Source organism: Desmodus rotundus, chromosome 6 (assembly GCF_022682495.2).
Source record: "Desmodus rotundus isolate HL8 chromosome 6, HLdesRot8A.1, whole genome shotgun sequence".
NCBI classification, from domain to species: domain Eukaryota; kingdom Metazoa; phylum Chordata; class Mammalia; order Chiroptera; family Phyllostomidae; genus Desmodus; species Desmodus rotundus.
Window position 1 is genome coordinate 117,737,648 of NC_071392.1, and position 19,448 is coordinate 117,757,095.

Here is a 19,448-nt window from a genome sequence, read left to right on the forward strand (position 1 = left end):
CCTGGTTTATTGGCATGCAAATGTGGGAGTGCCCACTCCACCAGCTGCCACTTTCCCCTGTGTCCTCTCCACCCACCCAGCTGCCCGTCTCCGACCCTCCTACTGGTTTGGATAGATGTTTCTTTCTTAACTCCTTGGTTGTCCGACTTCCATACAGTTTGATTTTCTAGCAGTTCTAGGTTTTTTTGTTTTTAAATTTGTTGTTGCCCTTCTTTTGGTTGTGAGTGTATCTGCCTACACCTCTGTCTTGGCCAGAAGTTCCAAATCCTTCTTATAGTACTTTCCCTTCTTACCCCATACTCCTATTGATTTAATCATTGTTTTTACATTTCTTCTGTGATTTTAGTGGGATTTTGAAGAGGAATGGAGAGGCATTTGTTCAATCTTTCTGAATTGTACCAGAACACAGATTTTTGTGTGTGTGTAAATGATTTTAGGTGTTTTACTTTGTGTGTGCTGTGCTCTGCCATTTGCTATATAGTTGGCCCTCCGTATCCATGAGTTCTGCATCCGCAGATAGAGAAGCCCAACTAAGGGACTTACTCATCTTCAGAGGAACAACCTTTGTACCCCACACATGTAAAGTAATTTTGGTGCAGTCATAACTGACGTAGTCCTTTCTAGGTTTTTCAGCTGCAGTCTGTATAGAACAACTCAGATACCTACAGGGATGGGGTATAAAACAGGTGATAAACAGAACAGGTACAAGGCTATGAAAAGTTTCTGAGATGGTAAAAAACTGTGTCATGCTGATGAAGCAAGAAAAATCTGCAAAAGTGGCTAAAAGAGTAAAGCTTCGATGTTCCTCATACACACACACAAAATGGTGATTGTGTGATATGATCCAGGTGTTAACTAATGCTGTGGTGGTCATCATTTGGTGATACGTAAGTGTGAACGATCAACATATTGTACACCTTAAACTTACATATAACAATGTTATATGACAGTTGGGGCCGGGGGCAGATCTGTGTAATCAGAGTCTGTTCACTGAGGTACATACAGGTCGTGTGCTGTGTGAATGCTCCCCCTTGAGTCTGCGGCGCTCAGCCTGCCCAGCTGTGCCGAGCAGTCCTGGGAGGGCCGGGCTCCTATTGCCTTTGCTGTTGTAAAGGCCTGTGTGCATCAGGGATCTTACTAGTGCCACTTGTGAAAATGTTTATATGTAAAGATGGTTATTTTCCTAACCATGGAAAACTGAAAGCACACTAAATATCAGAATGTTAAATAATTGTTATGTTTCATGGGAATCATCATGCCGTTTAAAGTTTTTTTTATGATAGATGAAATAATGTGGTAAAATAATTGTGATATAAATTTAAAAATCAAAATTGAGGTTGGTATGGCTCAGTCAATTGAGCGCCAGCCTGCGAACCGAGAGGTTGCGGGTTCAGTTCCTAGGGAGGGGCATATGCCTGGGTTGTGGTGCAAGAGGCAACCAATCAGTGTATCTCTGGCACATCGATGTTTCTCTCCCTCTATTTTTCCCTCCCTTTCCCCCTCTCTAAAGGTAAATAAATAAAATCTTTTTTAAAAAATCAAAATTGAATATTACAATGAACACTATGAAAATACCACAACACAATTATGTTGTGATCTCTGGGTGCTGGTTTTATATATGATTTTTCCTGCCTTCCTTAAGTTTTTCAAATTTAACTACCATAAGCATATATTGGTTTTCCCATGAATAGCAAAAATATTGTTTTAATGACTGTGGACTTTCTTCTTGCTATGGTACATTTCTGATTTCCATGCATTAGGTATTTTTTGATGTCTTGAGCTTATTTCTCAAACTAGTTTTTAGTGAGCCAGTTTTGGTCATTTTGGTATTTAGAGGCAATAAGAAAGTTGCAAATAAATCTTGTGGAACTTACTCCACCCAGTTCTACAATGAAACAAAAAGAAAATCCTTTTTCTTTCAGCTTGCCAGTGCAATGGCCACAGCAAGTGCATCAATCAGAGTATCTGTGAGAAGTGTGAGGACCTGACCACGGGCAAGCACTGTGAGACCTGTATATCTGGCTTCTATGGTGATCCCACCAATGGCGGGAAATGTCAGCGTAAGTCAAATCCATCAATCAGGGTTACTGACTGCAACCCAGGCAGAACACAATACTTCTATTTGACTTGAATATCTAGGAGGAAAACCACTTGGTTTTGGATACTGCATTTCTTCAGTCATACTTGTCAGAAGCTCAGCCGAGCCTGGGAGAAAATGAGTTGAGCTGCCAAGTGTCAGAGTAGCCAGTTAAAGCAACAAACCAAAAATGAAAGAATTAAGCTTTTAATCACTTGCTGTGACAGTAGCAGAAAGAGGCTTAAAGTGGAAAAGCACCGACTCCTCTTGTTCCATGTCCCCTCCTGGAATGGCACACCGGTTGAGCATCAGGTGGATGAGCACAGAGGTGGGGGCTGGTCTTCTCCCTGTTGAGGGACCCCAGACAGAAAGCTCGGCAAACACCTCTGATGGGCCCTGGGGTGGGGAGGGAGGGTGAACGGGGAGGGCTGGGAGTGGAAAACCACTGAGGACTGAGAGTGGGGAAAGATCTTCAAGGCTTCCCCCTCCTCCCTCACAAGGTCACTCAGCAGAAGCCTGCAGAGGCCTGGGACCTCAGATAAAGTGACCTAGGATGAAGGCGTCTGAAGTAGGGATGCAAAAAGGTGAAAGCAGGGGGCTGACCAGGGAGGAGGTCCTGAGACCTTGGCTGCGACTCCTCAGAGACATCCTCCCAGGCTGGTGTGGGGAGGACAGCTTTCCGTGTAAGGCCTGCCAGGGAAAGCCTGTGGTTGGAAAAAGTCACACCTAGGTCTCTAACCAGGAGCTGGACTCCTCAGTGCTTCCAGTATATCTTAAATATTTAGGTACTCCATGTTTCCCCATATACGTCAGATTCCTGCAAGCAATAGGACATTTTATTGTTAGAATATAAATTATGTTTTTTTATAAATGACCAGTAATACCAGTGAACCGATTTTTGGTTTCTTCTATTTTCCAATGGAAAGACCCATCAGCTTCTGAGCAGGGAAATAAATAAGAAAACAAAATCTCTAGCTACTCCCCAAATTCCTCCTCTAAACTCCTTAGCATGGATCTTGAGAAAGGTCTGATCCCAGAGCAGCCGGGAGAGAGCTGTGTTCCAGTGTGTATCCCTCAACTTCTCTGGGGTCAGTTTCCTTGTCTGCAAAATGGGGGTGTTAAGGGGGTTATTGAAGTGAAAGCAGTCTGAGGAGTGTATGACATGTATCTTCTACCTACCACTCTTAAATAAAATTTCTTGCTCAGATTCAAAGATCATTCAGTAAAAATATTTTCCCACTCCTGTGAATAGACTTCGTCCATTAGATAGTAATCAGAGTACCTAACCTTATTGATAATTGTATATGAGGCATCGTGCTGGCAGCCACCTGAGACATAGGGGCTTTTATTGTCCCCATGATCAAGAAACCTGCCCAGCTTCTCACTGCAAGATGTGGCCATGCTGGGAACCCTATCCAGGATGTCTGACTTTAACTACTGGGCCTTGTGCCTTCAAGTGCCAAGGTCAGCTGGGTCTGTGCCTTGTTCTTATCATCCTGGTTCCTGCATCTGCCATCTAGAAAAATTACATCCTGCTCTGTAGCATTTGTGGGGCCTGAGTACTATTTTCTAGAACTCAGAGCTAACTATTTTTTAGAGCCCCAGTCCACAATAGAAAGCATGATGTTAAAATACTGTGAGTGGCACCACATGTTTTATATTTTCCTCTTAGAATTGTATAGTCCTTAAGCTAAGGATAATGGCCAGTAGTTACTGAGTGCTTACTGTATTTCATTTACTATCGCATTTAATCCTCACAACAACCCTGTGAAATAGGTACTGCCATTATCTCCATCATGCAGAGGAGGAAACAGAGACCTGGAGGAGTTAAATAGCATGCCCAAAGCCAAAAAGCAGCTAAGTCGAAGGGACCGAATTCAAAGCCAGGCAAACTGACCGCAGGCCTTTGCTTTTTATTACACTGTACCCCCTTCTCCATACTCAGCTGAGCCAAGAGTTGAGCACTCATGATTCTGCATGTTCATCCACTCTGTTACTTGCTTTACTTATTTTGTGTCACAGGTTTCTTTGGGTCATTTTTTTTCTCTGCAACATTTATTTTAAAAGTATACCGGTCTCCAGCCTAACGCCCTTAATTTATTTGCAGAAAAACAGGGTGTAAAGTGGAAAGGAATTGAACAAAAAGACTCACTTATTTCAACTAGAGCATAAAATTTATCATGGCTCATACTTGTCAGATTAGAAAAAAACGATAGAGCGGTGTTGATGGCCAGAGGAGGGAGCTGGTAGGTTTTGTATGGAGGCTAAGAAGAAGGCAGGGAAGGGTGGTGAGTTCTGAACGGCCTCTGAAACACTGACCTGCCTTTGGAATCCCGCCCCAGTTCTGAGCCCTGCTGTGATTGAAACCATGACTGTCAGCTGAGGCAGAGCACAGTGGGACCAACCAACCCTCCCCTCTGGCGGTCCTGGCTCAGGACATCTCCATGGGGCAGGGCGTGGCACACTGGGACACTGCATAAATGTTTGCTGAGGGGTGAATTGTAACGGTGAAAACCAGAATGTCTGTTGAAACGATAAAAATGGTGATTGCTTCAGAAGACAATGGAAATGACATTTTTTCCTCCTGTCTTTTGACTTTACTTTTTTTAACATCGCCTTTACATTATTTGAGATAAATCATTAGCTGAAAAACAAATCTCACTCATTAAACGCTTTTTTAAATCTGTTTTTCATATCCAATTCAGATAGAATTTTTTTTTAGAGAAAGTCTTGGATAGTAGTAATCTCCTAAGCCAGTTGTAACCAACATTCCTTTTCCTCCTTCCAGCATGTAAATGCAACGGGCACGCTGCATTGTGTAACACCAACACGGGCAAGTGCTTCTGCACCACCAAGGGCGTCAAGGGGGACGAGTGCCAGCTGTGAGTACCACCTTCCTGTGACCCCTGCGGCAGGCCACACCTGGGTTTAGTGACTGACAGCCCGGTCAGCTGGGTCTGTGCCTTGTTGCCATGGGCTCTGAGGGATCCCCGAATTGATCGATTGGGAATTTCACCCCTTCCACTTCAGTCAGGTCTAGCTTGGTCAGCCTCCGTCCTGAGTAGGTTGTCAGTTTAGGAGCAATTCCTTAATGACTCTTTAAGTTACATTTTCGTGTCTGAGTGACACTGACATTTCCGGGGTTGCTGACTTGGGGTTAGTCGTTTAACTTCAGCCACTACTCGATTTTCGTCGTATCACGAGATTCACTCTTTTCCAGAAGATAAAGTGGGAAGAGCTGGTATTTTATTTGGCATTTTGGTTGTCTGATAGTGGAGATGATCCCCTTTCACCTTTGACACATCCCTCCCTGTTGTAGTATTTTCCTTGACAAAGTATATGAGACATTTTCCAGGGGAGAGTCTGGGGTCCTCACCCATGAGGATGCAGGCAGAGGTGGGGTTTCAGCCCTGGCTCTGCCCTCACTGAGCAGAGTCCTCTGGAGGTGAATCACTTAACTGTGCTGAACCTCAGCTTCCGCATCTGTCAATAGTGGGACTAGCAATAATCGCTTTCAGTGTCCTGGGATGTTGAAAGAAGAGAGAGAGTTCTCCAACTAATACATTCCTCTCTTCCTCACCAGAAAGCCTCACAAAACACACGTTCCAGGTTTACTCATACCCTTGAGAAGAAACTTAGAAATGTTTAGTAGCATCAAAATAATGAGCTTATACAGCCAGATGTGTCATTGGTAAACTCTGGCTTACGGAACACTAGTGATGTCCCCAGTGATTGAGGCCTTGGTGGAGGTGTTCAGGAGGGAAATACTCTGTCTGCGTTTTCTAGTTGATACCAATGTGTACGTTTACTGGTTTCATGCTGCCCTAAAGCAAGTACATGAAGAAAAGTCTAATCAAAGATTAAATTTAATTCTTGAATCTAGATTCCTTTAAACAGAAAAATGTAATAGAGCAAAATTAATCATTCCTGTCCCATTTTGATATACAGCAAAGAAATGAGGGATAGGTCCAGTGAAAGACTTTCTTTTTAAGAGATTTAGACACAAGCAAGTGCTGATAATCACCATGGACAAAAGGACACAATTTCTCTGTGTTATTTATCTGGGGAAAGGGCTTGACCTAAGCTATCTCCTTCTTTTTTCATAGTTAATAGCTACTGTGCCTAAATCGTTCTGTTACAGAATCCCACAATGCTGTTCTGGAACAGCTTTGGAGTTCAATTGCCTACCACCAAGAGGCGTGACTCCCAGTGCAAGGGTTTGGTGGAAAAGGAAATGGGTTGTTTATTTAAACCTTGTACAGATTTAGAATAATGGCAAATTTCTGCCATTAAGTCCCATTCCCTTTAAAAAACACCCCAAAACACACAGTCCTGCCCGCTTTTGCCAAACCAGATCAGTTTCAGAATACGCCAGTCAGAGGTGCCGTCTTTCAGAAAAGCAGAAGTCTGCAGGTCAGCATTCCTGGTTACAGTTCAGCTCCAAGAATCTTTCACAAATCCAGATGGCTAGGCAGGTCCCTCGCAGCTCCGCCTACTCTGCCACCATCTGCTCCAAGAAGACTTGAATCTGGGTGGCTAGGCAGGTCACTCCCACTCACTGCAATGCCAGTTGCAGTGACACACTGGACTTCTGACTTCGGACCTTCTCTCTCTCACTCCAGACCACATGACTCTTTTCTTCCTTTCAGATCTCCCAGCAGCCTCCTTTCTTACACTCCAGACCTTGTGATGGACTTCTTTTTTTAGCCCACCCTCATTTAAATGCTTGGCTCAGAACTTACTATGTGATCTCATATCCAGCCCTTCCTATGATGCGTTAGTGTTTGCCATTTTTGCCAGTTCCCCCATATTCTTTTGGCTTCTATCTTTAGTCAGGGCAAAAGTTCCCAGCAACACGTGGACATCTGGGGTGGGCATCCGCCCCCTGCATTGCAGGTGCTGTTTGAGCTCCCCCGGCTGTGTCGTGAGTCCCTGAATGTTTTCACAGTCATGTACATAATTCACCCTGGGTGGCAGCCCTCTTCCCTTCAGGAAGACATAGCTGGTAACATGCCACTGTTACACAGTGTATCGTAAACACTGTACCATCTACTCTTCCCTTACCCCAATCAAGAATTGTGGGGGATACATTCTGCATCCTGTTACAATCCCCACTTCTAGACCTCTGGACCCTTTGTCATCTTACAAAGGGTAGTGGGCAAAGGTCTCATAATCTTCTAGAACTACTTCCTGCTGGCTATGGTCATAGTCTTAACTACCTTTGGATCCAGAGATCCCTAACACAGTGGGAGTACGGAGAGGAAAGTGGCCTTCACACACAGGGAAAGACCTTGCAGAATCCAGGTCAGTTGGCTGTCACTGAAGAGTGGCATTCTCGATGTCCAAGGGTTGGCACTGCTGGACAAATTGGCATCCTTGTATTCTGGAAGCAACAAATTTGGCAAGATGGTTAGAAGGCACAGTTAATACCATAACCTCTAAATGACAAATTCTACAGTGTCCCACAATGGGAAAAGAGTCTTCTCTGGAGGAATGTGTACAGGTGTGACATCCTATCCAAAGCCCTTTTGCCCATCATACTTAGCTTGGGCCGAAGGGAATATTCTAAGATTCCCCCCTTTTAACACCTTTGGCTCCTTTTCTGTAGAAGCCATTAGGGCAGGAAAGGAAACCAGTTTTAAAGTGAAGCCCACAGACTGCCCCATACTTTACAACCCAACCAATTAGTCCAGCCGAACCCTTGAGTCTTAGGAGGCGGTGATGCAGATGGGCGTCTTAAGTGAGGCCTATATTGTAACCAATCACTCAGGTAATGAGGTTATAGGCTTACGCCCTATAAAACAGAAGGAAGAACACACGTTAATTCACACAACCCACAAACCAGTCTCCGAGTCTGTGAGACTGTCTTTTGGGAAGACATCCAGTTACAGGTCCTTTGCTGGAATGACATTTAACAGTGGCAGTATGACAGATCCTTCTTGCCTGTACACTGAGCATCTTTGATGATGCCACAAACCCAGTTTCAACTTTCAAATGAAAATAAACTTTGAAGACAGTTAGCTGCACTGGTCTAATGTCCACCACTGAGCACTGTGATATTCCTTGAATCACAATTTTTCTCCTTGAGATCACCCTCATTGTCATCAGAGAGACTGCATTAAGTCCACTTTTAATTTTCCCTGTTCAATTGCATAAACACAACAGAGCAACAGTTGATTGCACGTGATTTTCAAGTCCTCTTTGTTGGAACTCACACAAGAAACCTTTAGATTGACCTTTTAGTCCTCCCTTCGGGGCACAGAAGCTAAGCCACACAAGTGCCATCTGGCTTCACCTGTAGCACCTGGTTCTCTCAAGTTCTGGAGGCTTCCATTGTGCCGTAAGGTTCCTCCTTACCATCTTTCAGGAAAGCAGCCTTTGTTCCTTCCTTGGGAAGGCTACCACGAAAGCGCACAACCAGCCAAGGTACCAGGCCTTTTCTCATGGGCTTGTACTAGCTTCGAAAGTCAATCCCAGTTCCTCAGGGCTTTCTGGTAACAACTGGAGCCCAGTCATGCCTCCTTCAGCCGTGACATTCCAGTCTAAGTCTTGGTTGACAAAACCACCATTGGCAACTGGTCTTGTTGGTTTTATGCAAAGAAACCTTTTGTCATCACTCCTTCAGAATGCCAAATCTAGAGGGATCAGGTAGGGAGAAAAATATAAAGTGTGAAGGAAAATCCTCATCCTTCTAATATTCTTTAAAATTGCATTTCCATGCCTTATACTTTCCCTCGTTCACTTTCCCACTTGGTGTGAAGTTTTAACTCTTCCTGGGAAACTTCAGTTTCCCTTTAGAAGCAAAGCAAAAGCCGAAGCAAAGACAGAGTCCCAAAAGAAGAAAGGGGGGCTAGAACTAGCCTTAGAATCTTGTCTCATTTTCCACTGGTCCCACTAACTGGTCACACAGGTGACCTTTCCTAGGCCCCACGTGGCCCAAAGCCTCACTGGTAGAGGCACTCTCCCCAACCAGCTCCTCCACCGGTCTCCTGGCAGAGATGTTCAGGATATATTCACCTGGGCTTTTGGCAGAGACATGGTCTCTTGCCCCAGGTTGGATTCCACTGGTACCATGTGACCCTTCCTAGGTCCTACATGGCACAGGTATTCTCTCCAACTGGTTTCACAGGTGACCTCCCCTAGATCTCACTGGCCAAAAAGCAAAGACAGAGGATTCCTCCTGTACCCAAACAGCAAAGTTCAAACTATGGCCTCATAAGGTCAGAAAACAAACAAATAGAGAATAACCACACCCAAGAGCTGAGGTTTCCTTTTCTTCAGGTGTAAAATTTTACAACCTTTTTATATACCGGTACTCATTAACATTTAACCATCATCCACTTTCAAGCCTTATTCTTTTCCACACTGGGAAGGACCATACTCAAACTCAGTATCTGGCAGCTAAAAGTCCCCTAGCTTTCCAAGCACATGCATAAACTAAAAGAAACATGGTCCCCCTGTATTGGGTGACAGTTCCTTTTCTGGAAGAGGAATTTCAAGTCTCCTTCCAGAATGCAGGTCCAGCTTTCCCTTTCAGCACCAACCACAGCAGCAGGGTCTGCGTCCTGAGGCGGTTACTGTTCATCCGTGTGTGGTGGACCTACGGCTTGATTCCCATCAGCTTTAAGGAAGAATGTGTTGTCAACAGGATGTCATAGGGACTGGCCCATTTTCGGCCAGCTGCTCCTCGGGACCTTGAGTCTTCCAGGTCTTTAGAAAGACTTGGTCTCCCGGCCAGAATGGGTATAAGGGCTCATCGGGTGGGTAGGCAATCCTGCAATGAGCAAACTTGTGCAAAATGGTTAGTGTTTGCCCTAAATGTTGCACATACTGCTTAATTCCTGCCTCGTGCTCCAAATCTGAAGGGGGCATTTCTAACCCAGAGATTTGGAGCAGTCTCCCCTAAACTATTTCAAAGGGGCTCAATTTAAGTCCACTTCTGGGTGCCCCCCTAATTTGGAACAAAGCAATGGGGCATGCCTGGTCCCATTTTAAATGTGTTTCCTGGCATATTGTGTGATTCACTTTCTCTGTCTTTCCCGTGGATTGAGATCTCCAAGATGCATGCAGTTGCCATCGTATTTGCGGTGCCTGCCCAACCTTCTGGGAGATCTCCGAAGTGAACGACGGTCCATTGTCACTTTGAATGCTGTGAGGAAGTCTAAACCTAGGAATTATTTCTTTCAGCAACAGTTGCCTTTTCAGTTCTGGTAGGGTACACCTCTACCCATCCAGAAAAAAGTGTCCACAAAGACTAACAAAAATCTGAATTTCCCCCTAGTTTTAGGCATCTGTATGAAGTCCGCTTGGCAGTCCTCCAATGGACACATTTCTTTATATTGTACTCCCTTTTCCGTTGGCACAGTGCTGTCTTAGGATTGTTCTTGGCATGTATTTGAAAGGCTTGGGTGATCCTCGAATAGTGCCTTGCAAAGAAGGGCCTTTCAAATGCGGCTGAATGAAGTCCACTAAGGCATCCCTTCCATAGTGGGTCCCTCATGTAGGTGTTTGAGGGTGGGATACACTAGCATCTCAGGAAGTAAGACCATACCATGGGCGCTGACCCTCCCCGCAGAATTGGGATCAGTGTAGGTGAATGCCCATTCATGGGCTGTTCCTCAGCCCATTCTGTGTAATGAGGTTTAAACTTTGACAAGTCCAAACGGGATCAAAGCCCCTGGGTGTGGCGATTCTCTGACTTCCTGTCTTGCTGTTTTATCAGCAGTTTGATTTCCCTGGCTTGTTTGGGAACCATGCCTCTCTCATCCTGGGCAGTGCGTTGTGACAGCCTGGTCCAGTAGTTTCACTGCCTCTAGCAATTGTAAAATCTCCTCTGCACACTAACATCCTTGTTCCCCGAGGTTAAGAGTCCTCTCTCCTTGCATATTGCTCCATGGGCATGGGCTACCTGAAGGTATATTTGGAGTCTGTGTATATGGTAACCTTCTTTCCTTGGGACAGTGTTAAGGCTCTTGTGAGGGCTATTCGGCCTTCTGTGCTGAGGTTCCCAGTGCAAGGGCTTGGGCTTCTAGCTCATTGCTGGTCGTTGTCCATGAAGCTCCTCCCATCTGTATCCAGCTCCCAGTCTGGTGCCACCAGCAGATCTGGCCTGCTAGAATGAACTTGGCCAATAATTTCCAAACAGTTATGCTGGAGGGCTGAGTCTCCCCCCATATCTGGGAATAGGGTGGCCGAGTTCAGGGTTGTGGTGGTCTGCAAGGTGACATTTGGGTGGTCTAACAGAACGGCCCGGTATTTCCCCATATGCCCTGCTGTCAGCCAATACCCTCCTTTTTGTTCCAGTAGAGTCAGAACCTGGTGTGGTACCAATACTGTAATGGGCTGTCCCAAAGTGAACTTCTCAGCTTTCTGTAAGATGTCACAGGTGGCTGCTACTGCTCAGAGGCATGGTGGCCATCCCTTCATTGTGCGATCCAACTTCTTTGAGAGAGAGGCTATGGGACGGAGAATATCTTCCAGAGTCTGGTTTAGTACCCCCATTCCAATCCCGTGCCTTTCGTGAACATATAGTTTGAAAGGCTTCTGTAAGTTGGGCAATCCCACTACAGGAGCCGAAACTAGCTTTTCCTTCAAGGTATCAAATGCTACCTGACAATCCCCTGTCCATCTGAAGGGTTCAGAGTCCAGTCCTTTCAAGGAATTATACAGTGGCTTTGCTATGAGTCCAGTTTGGAATCCAAATTTGGCAGAACCTTGTAATTCCTAAGAATCCACAAAGCTGCCTTCAGTTCTCTGGGATTTTTAATGTAGCAATGGCTTGCTTTCCATGTGCCATCAAACTCCTGGTACCCTGTTTCCATTGGAATCCCAGGTACACCACTTCCTGTTTGCAAATCTGGGCCTGATCAGGTGATACCTTATATCCCCTTTTTGCCAAATGATTTAGGATTGTGATGGTGGTGTGCACTTCTCGTAGGTGCCACTAGCTGTCAATATGTCATTTACTGTTGTAAAGGAACTCCTGATTTCAGTTGAGCATTCCTTAAGTCTTTTGCCTACGTGTCCCCAAATGTCGCTGGGGAGTCCCTTCACGGTTGCCATTGCTGTTACAGAATGCCGCCAGTGCTGTTCTGGAACAGCTGCGGGGGTCGATTGCCCACTGCTAAGAAGTGTTACCTACCAGTGCAAGAGTTTGGTGAAAAAGGAAAGGGGTTGTTGTTTATTTAAAGGTTGTACAGATTTAGAATAATGGCAGATTTATGCCATTAAGTCCCGCTCCCTTTAAAAACACCAAAAACGCATAGTTCTGCCTCCATTTACAAAACCAGGCCCGTTTCAGAATACGCCAATCAGAGGTGCTGTCTTTCAGAAAAGTGGAAGTCTGTAGATCAGCATTCCCGGTCACAGTTCAGCTGCAAGCATCTCTCGTGGATCCAGGTAGTTAGGCAGGTCCCCTGCAGCTCTGTCAGCTCGGCCACTGTCTCTTCCAAGCAGACTTGAACCTGGGTGGCTGGACAGGTCTCCTCTCCCCACTGTACCACCAGCTCCGGCAACTCACTGGACTTCTGACTTTCCAGCCTCTCTCTTAGTCCAGACCACATGGCTCTTCTCTTACTCTCAGATCTCCCGGTGTCACAGGTAACCAGGTTCTTGGTAATCACAGACAAAAAATTGATCCTAACACACAGAGTTTATAGCAGAAAGGGAGAGAGCAGATTTATTAAGTGATCGTACACTCCACAGACCATGAGAGTGGGCCAACTCCGAGCAGAGACTGACCTTAGAGGCTGGAGGGATTCCATTCTTACAAGCAGATATTTCCTGGCTAGTTTTGGTCTGCTTTTATTGCGCATGTACAAGTAGTTATATTATTTTAAAGCTACTGCAAATGTGGTCTCCCATGATTTTCTTTGGCTACCCCGGGAAGGGGGTCACGTGATGTTAATTTATTATAATACTGTTATAATGAAGCAAGAGTCATGTAACATCTGCACAGATGCATTCATGATTCACTATGATTCAGCACTTTCCCAGACAGGGGGAACAACCGGTCTTAGAACAGGGTCTCTGTCCTCCTCCAGAGTTTCCTCCTTCCTGACTCTCTCCTGCCTCACCAGCAGACCTCCTCTCTTACACTCCAAGCCTGGTGGTGGACCTCTCTTCTCATTTAGCCTGCCCTTATGTAAATGCTCCTCTTCGAACTTCCTGTGTGATCTCACTTCCAGCCCTTTCTGTGATGTGTTAGTGTCCGCCATTTTTGCCAGTTCCCTTATATCTTTTACCTTCTTTTTGCTGCCATCTTTAGTCAGGGCAAAAGTTCCCAGTGATGCAGGGACATCTGGGTGGGCGTTTGCCCTCTGCCTCTTGACCAGGCGCTATATGAGCTCTTCTGATTATGTCAGGAGTCCCTGAGCATTTTCACAGTCACAGTCAAGTACACAATTTGCCCTGGGCGACAGCCCTCTTCCTTTGAGGAAGGCACAGCTATTAACTTGCCATTGTTATGCAGTGTGTCCTAACCACTGCACCATCTACTCTTCCACTCTAACCTGCCCCCAGTCAAGGGTTGTGAGGGATGTGCTATACCCCCGAAATAGTTTTGCCAATGTTCATAGATGGTGCCTATGAGGGAATTAATAATGCTTTTTTACTAAAACGTTTTTTATCCTCCAGGCTGGTGGACCATGTCCAAAGTTTAAAAAAAAAAAAAAAAGATTCTTTGTGTTTAGCCTTCTCTCACTTATAGTTAAAGAACAGGATCAGTTTATCCAGGGAGAATAGGAAAGAAGTGAAAAATGAATATAGGAAAAGTGTTTGTTTATTCTTAAAGATTTTATTTACTTTTAGAGAGGGGAAGAGAGGGAGAGAGGGAAACATCAATGTGTGGTTGCCTCTCACACACCTCCTGCTAGGGACCTTGCCCACCACCCTGGCTTGCGCCCTAACTAGGAATCAAACTGGCAACCCTTTGGTTCTCAGACCGGCACTCAGTCCACTGAGCTACACCAGCCAGGGTGGAAAAATGTTTTAGCCGCACTTATAGAAGAGTATTTCCTTCACATAAAAGTGAAAATGTTTTTCATGATACTAAGTAGGATCCAGATTTGTTATATTTGGATTTATCTCATGTGCTTTGGCAAATGTTGACCAGTTATTGGTGGTGTGAACTGCTGGGCAGTCAGCACTGAAAGTCAATGCAAATTTTTGTTAGTTCACCTGACTTGAATAATAAATGAAGAATGTAATTATACTCTTAGTTTGTATTAAAGGCCCTACCTGATTTTAAAATGAATGTAGATTCTCTTTTACATAGCAGTAGAAAATAATCTTCGTTTTAATAATCTCCCCCTTCTAGATGTGAGGTAGAAAATCGATACCAGGGAAACCCTCTCAAAGGAACATGTTATTGTAAGTATTTTTGTAATTCTTATCTGTCTAGAAGCAACATAGTTCAGTAAAACTTCATTACTGTCTTTAACAGTGTTTGAGAATGATAAGTGCTCTAGGAATATAGCAACGACCCATGGAATTGTCCCCTTATTTGATGTGTTCGCATTCTATTAAATCTAATACGTATATGGATACTATTTTAAATTGCTTTCTTCGTGGTTGTGGTTTATGTTAATGTGTGCATAGCAGATATCGAGGAAGAATACAGAGATACACATCTCTGGTTTTCTTGTTTGTATTCTCTTGAAACCTTACTTCATTTTCTATTACCTGGTTGTCATTAATTGGTTTCTTATTTTAGGATATAGATCCAAAAAATAATTATTGAAATATAGTTAAAGTCACTCTCTCTGAAACTGGCTTGTGTTAATCACCTCTTTAGGAACTAATATATGAAATAAAACTCTAATGATTAGCTTATAGTGAAAGGTAAGTCTGGCAAAGTGACCAGGTCCGTATAGGTAAATGCATTTTCTTCCAGTAGGAGAATCCACATAGTAGGCCAGATTATGGAACCAGAGAAAAAGGAGTTAATGTTTGGCATATGCACTATAATTATATACCTGCTTTCCTGGATTGAATAGTGTCCCTTCAAAATTCGTGTCCACCTGGAACTTAGAAACATGAAAATATTTCTTTTTTCTAGGAGAAAAGAGACAAACCTTACCACCTTGTGTAGGGGAAAGAGTTCTTAGATACGATTCCACAAGCACAACTCATAAAAGAAAATGTTTATTGGGACTTACCAAAATTTAAAGCTTATGTTTTAAAAAACACCATTAAAACATAAAAAAACAAGCCACAAACTAGAGAAAATGTTTGCAAAGCATATATTTGATAAAGGGCTTGTATCCAGAACATAGGAGAAACATTTACAACTGAATAAGGAGACGATTGCAATTAAAAACGACAAAGACTTGAATATACATTTCACCAAAGCATATCTGTGAATGGCTAATAAGCACATTAAAAAATGGGTGACATTGGACATTTGGGATCTGTGTATTCAAACCCCAGTGAGATACATCCCTAGAATGACTAGAATGAAAAGCCAGTGCTGCGGCTCACAGGGAGACAGCCAGACTCACATCTGCTTCTACCTCTGTTGCAACATGTCTCCGGTAACAGTACGTGAGAAGAACCTGGCCTCAGCAGACATATAGTTGGAAAGGGGAGTATTTTAATAACCATCTCCGATAATTATGGATATTATCCTTTGATACCATACCCAAACCAGACCACTGGTCATCTTTTTAAGGTTAATTATCACATGGAATGTGAAACCACTTCAGTGAATATTTTTGTAGTCTTGTGCACTTATAAACTGTTTATTATATTGACAAACAAAAGCCAGTACCAAGTTTTAACAGGGCTATGGAGGAATTTCATACATTTTGTGTGGGAATGTGGAATGGTATAGTCTCTTTAGAAAACCATATGCTAGTTTCTTAAATAGTTAAAAATAAAATTACCAACGACTTCCCATTTATAGCATTATATCCTTAAGCACAACCTCGCGTGTAGCAGACGTTCAGTTAATATTTGTAGGTGAGGTAGGTTGGGGCTTAAGATCTCAGCCAGGGTCGTGATTAAGGAGGGTTTGATGGGCTAACCCAAACAAAATGATACTGTCCACAGACTTGATTTCCTTTGAAAAACCCCCAGTCCCCAGGTTTCAGTGAGCCAAAAGTGCATTCTGGCTATTCAGTGTTTGTGAGATAATCAAGGTGTATTTCTAGACCTGTTATGTTTTATTTCAATTTTAAATACACGTGTCTTTCTTTCCTTAGATACTCTTCTTATTGACTATCAGTTCACCTTTAGCCTGTCCCAGGAGGATGACCGCTATTACACAGCCATCAATTTTGTGGCTACGCCTGATGAAGTAAGATTTAATAGTCTTCTCACTTTGTTTTGAATTTATGTGATTTTTTTTGTCATTATGGTTAGAAGCACTGCCTTAGCAGTGGCCTCCAGAGTGGAGCACACTTGATGATGTTTAAAGGTACAGGAAAGAAATATAAGAACCTACATTTTATCTCTTTTCCACCTAAAAGGCAAGAATGATGTTAAGATGTACTAGAATCTGGTACACAGACTGACATCGACTCCACACGTACTTGGTTGCCCATTGCGTCCCCATACAGAAAAGGAGAAGAGACTGCAAGGGCAGCTCCCCCTTCCGAGGAACAGAGCCCACGTTTAAACCAGAGGCTTAAAAGTACTCACAAAGAAACTGTGATTGAAATCAATGCCAGTGGTGCAAGGGAGGTGGCAGGGGTGACCCTTCTCATATAGTAAGTGGCAAACCTCATTAGGATGTAAAAACAGCGAAGGTTTAGTTGGGTCCAACAAGTCAGCCAGCCAGAAGAAAATGAAATCATTAAGGCAGCTACTTGATATGTGGATTTATATTTACTGTAGTTAATGATGAGCCCCAACATGCCACAAGGTATTTAGGAGTGTTCGAAGGGAGCCAACACAGCACGGCCTTTAAAGGTGAAGCATCTAGAACTTGAAGGCACACCTACACAGTTTCTTCGTTGAAATAGAGTCATCCATTCCCCAATCCAGTATATAATGAAACTTTTCTAAACTTGAAGATAAATTATTTAGGAACCTCCTTAGTTTTTTATTTCTCGTCAGTGTACTTTAAATGAAAATATTTTGTGGAAAAACTGTAGCCATATCATTTGAGGGACTGTGTACAGTGGAAGTTTTAAAAAAGATTTTAGGATAAGGTTATAGCAAAAGCACCAAATGTGAAATTTATTTACTACTTTATTCATAAACAAGTGGTTGAAGTGCTCAGTCTTTCAGGATGTAATTGATGTTGTTAATTTTATTTGAAATAAACATAGTAGAGTCTCAGTAACACTTCTTAGTGAGATCTGGAATGACCATGAAAATTTTAAACTTCTCTGTGGTTCCCTGTTTGTCTTATGACAGAATATTTAATAGAGTTATCCAGTATGTATGTTCTATCTTTTAAAAAAGCACTAGGATTCCAAGTTTATTGATCCTTTCAGTGGAAGAAGTAATTGTTGGTAGGTAGCATGCTGCCAGCAAATTAAAAAAAAACAACACTTGAGCTGTCCTTTCAAGAGGAAAGTGAGGTTATGTCAGTAAGTGAGAAGGTATCTGCTTTGTGAGAGAAACTTCTGGTTTGGAGATTCTATTTTGAAAATGTTTCCATTGTTGTGGTTTTTTCCTGTTAAAACTAGCAAAACAACACCCTTTAAGAATCTTAATTTTCTAATGTGTTTTATGATTTTACAAAATGAAGAATTTCAGCAGGATGGGATCTATTGTAAAACATAAAAATAAACATCTGATTTATTTTTTTAAGGACTTTATTTATTTATTTTTATAGAGAGGGAAAGGAAGGGAGAAAAAGTGTGAGAAACATTGATGTGAAAGAGAAACATCGATCAGTTGCCTCTCGTGCTCCCCCTGACTAGGGACTGAACCCGCAACCCAGGCAGTGCCCTGACCGGGAATTGAACCAGTGGCCTTTCACTTTGCAGGACGATGCACAGCCCACTGAGCCATACCAGTCAGGGCTACCACATTGATTTATTTGCAAAAATAATCCTTTGAACCCAAGAAAGATTTATTTACCAAATGTCAGTAAAAAGCAAAAATTAGTATTAAAATTTATCCAGCATGGCCAACAGGGAACTTCTCCAGTTGGTTCAACACAATTCTGAGATGTCTTTTTAATCTTTAAAATCAAAAATAGCCCTTCACATTTCTGTGTCTCTAAGTGGCAAACAAGCTTTTCAAAGCTAATGAAATACATTTAGTCATCTTTCACTTGAAGTAATATTTTTAGTGAGAGAAAAATGTTATTCAAATCATGAATGAATACAATCACATTATTTAGTTTATTTCAGGTTTATATGCTTTTTAAAAAACATTTCCATTTTGGAGAACTTTACACTGCATGTAATCTGTGTACACACTGTATGTAATACACTGTTCAGAAGTACATAGGCTGAATTGATAAACACACAGAAAGTGGGGCGCTTGACCAAGTGTTCTTCTGTCCAGGCATTTGGAAATAGCTGCCCAGAGGGTCCTTAGGAGGCTGTTTTTCCTGATGTAGGTCACAGGATGGAAGTCACTGTGCTCTGCTGATGGGTTGTTTCTTTTTTTAAGAGTTTTTTTTTCATGGAGTTGGGCATTTGATAAACCATTAAATTTCATATATTTTTATGGAAGAGAAGTCAGATTTATTTGGGGTATATTTCTTACATTGGTTAGAAATTTTGCTAACTCTAATGTCAGTTTCTCTTAAGACATAGTGAAATATCTGCTTTGTAATTAAGAAAGGTGTCCTGGCTGGTGTGGCTGAGTGGATTGAGCGTAGGCTTGCTAACCAAAAGGTCACTGGATCGATTCCCAGTCAGGGCACTTGTCTGAGTTGCGAGCCAGGTCCCCAGTTGGGGGCATGTGAAAGTCAACCATTTGATGTTTCTCTCCTCTCTCCCTCTCTTCCCCTCTCTCTAAAAATAAAATAAAGAAAATCTTTTTTAAAAAAAGGTAAAAGTAGTCAAATTTAATTTTTGCCTTGGTTTAAAATCTGGAAGCTGTTCTAATTAATTTTCTAATTATCTGTACCTCTCCTCAGCAAAACAGGGATTTGGACATGTTCATCAATGCCTCCAAAAACTTCAACCTCAATATCACCTGGGCCGCCAGCTTCTCAGGTAAACATCCACCTAGAGAAGACCTTCTGAATGGAGGTAACAGATTAGGAAACATAATGTAGGAGTTGAGAAAGGGGGCTCTGGAGACAGACAGATGGGTTTGAAAACCCCCTTTGCCACTTATTAGCTGGGAGGCCTTGAGCAAATTTCTAAACTCCTCTAGATTTTAGGTTTATTCATTGTACAGAGAATGTTGTGTATATTAAATTAGGCCCTACTTGTCCGTGCCTACCAGGGTGTCAGACTCA

The 19,448-nt window shown here is 42.9% G+C and overlaps 1 protein-coding gene across 6 annotated transcripts in view; it reads left to right on the forward strand.

Annotated features, from left to right (window-relative positions):
* Window positions 1–19,448, forward strand: part of ATRN (attractin) — a 158,896-nt gene that overhangs the window by 87,572 nt on the left and 51,876 nt on the right. For all 6 annotated transcript variants that reach the window (XM_045194786.3, XM_045194784.3, XM_024559427.4 and 3 more), the window contains exons 19-23: window positions 1,923–2,060; window positions 4,866–4,959; window positions 14,394–14,446; window positions 16,279–16,373; window positions 19,122–19,200. In XM_045194786.3, coding sequence (XP_045050721.2) covers window positions 1,923–2,060; window positions 4,866–4,959; window positions 14,394–14,446; window positions 16,279–16,373; window positions 19,122–19,200 — 459 coding nt within the window. The remainder of the gene's footprint in view (window positions 1–1,922; window positions 2,061–4,865; window positions 4,960–14,393; window positions 14,447–16,278; window positions 16,374–19,121; window positions 19,201–19,448) is intronic.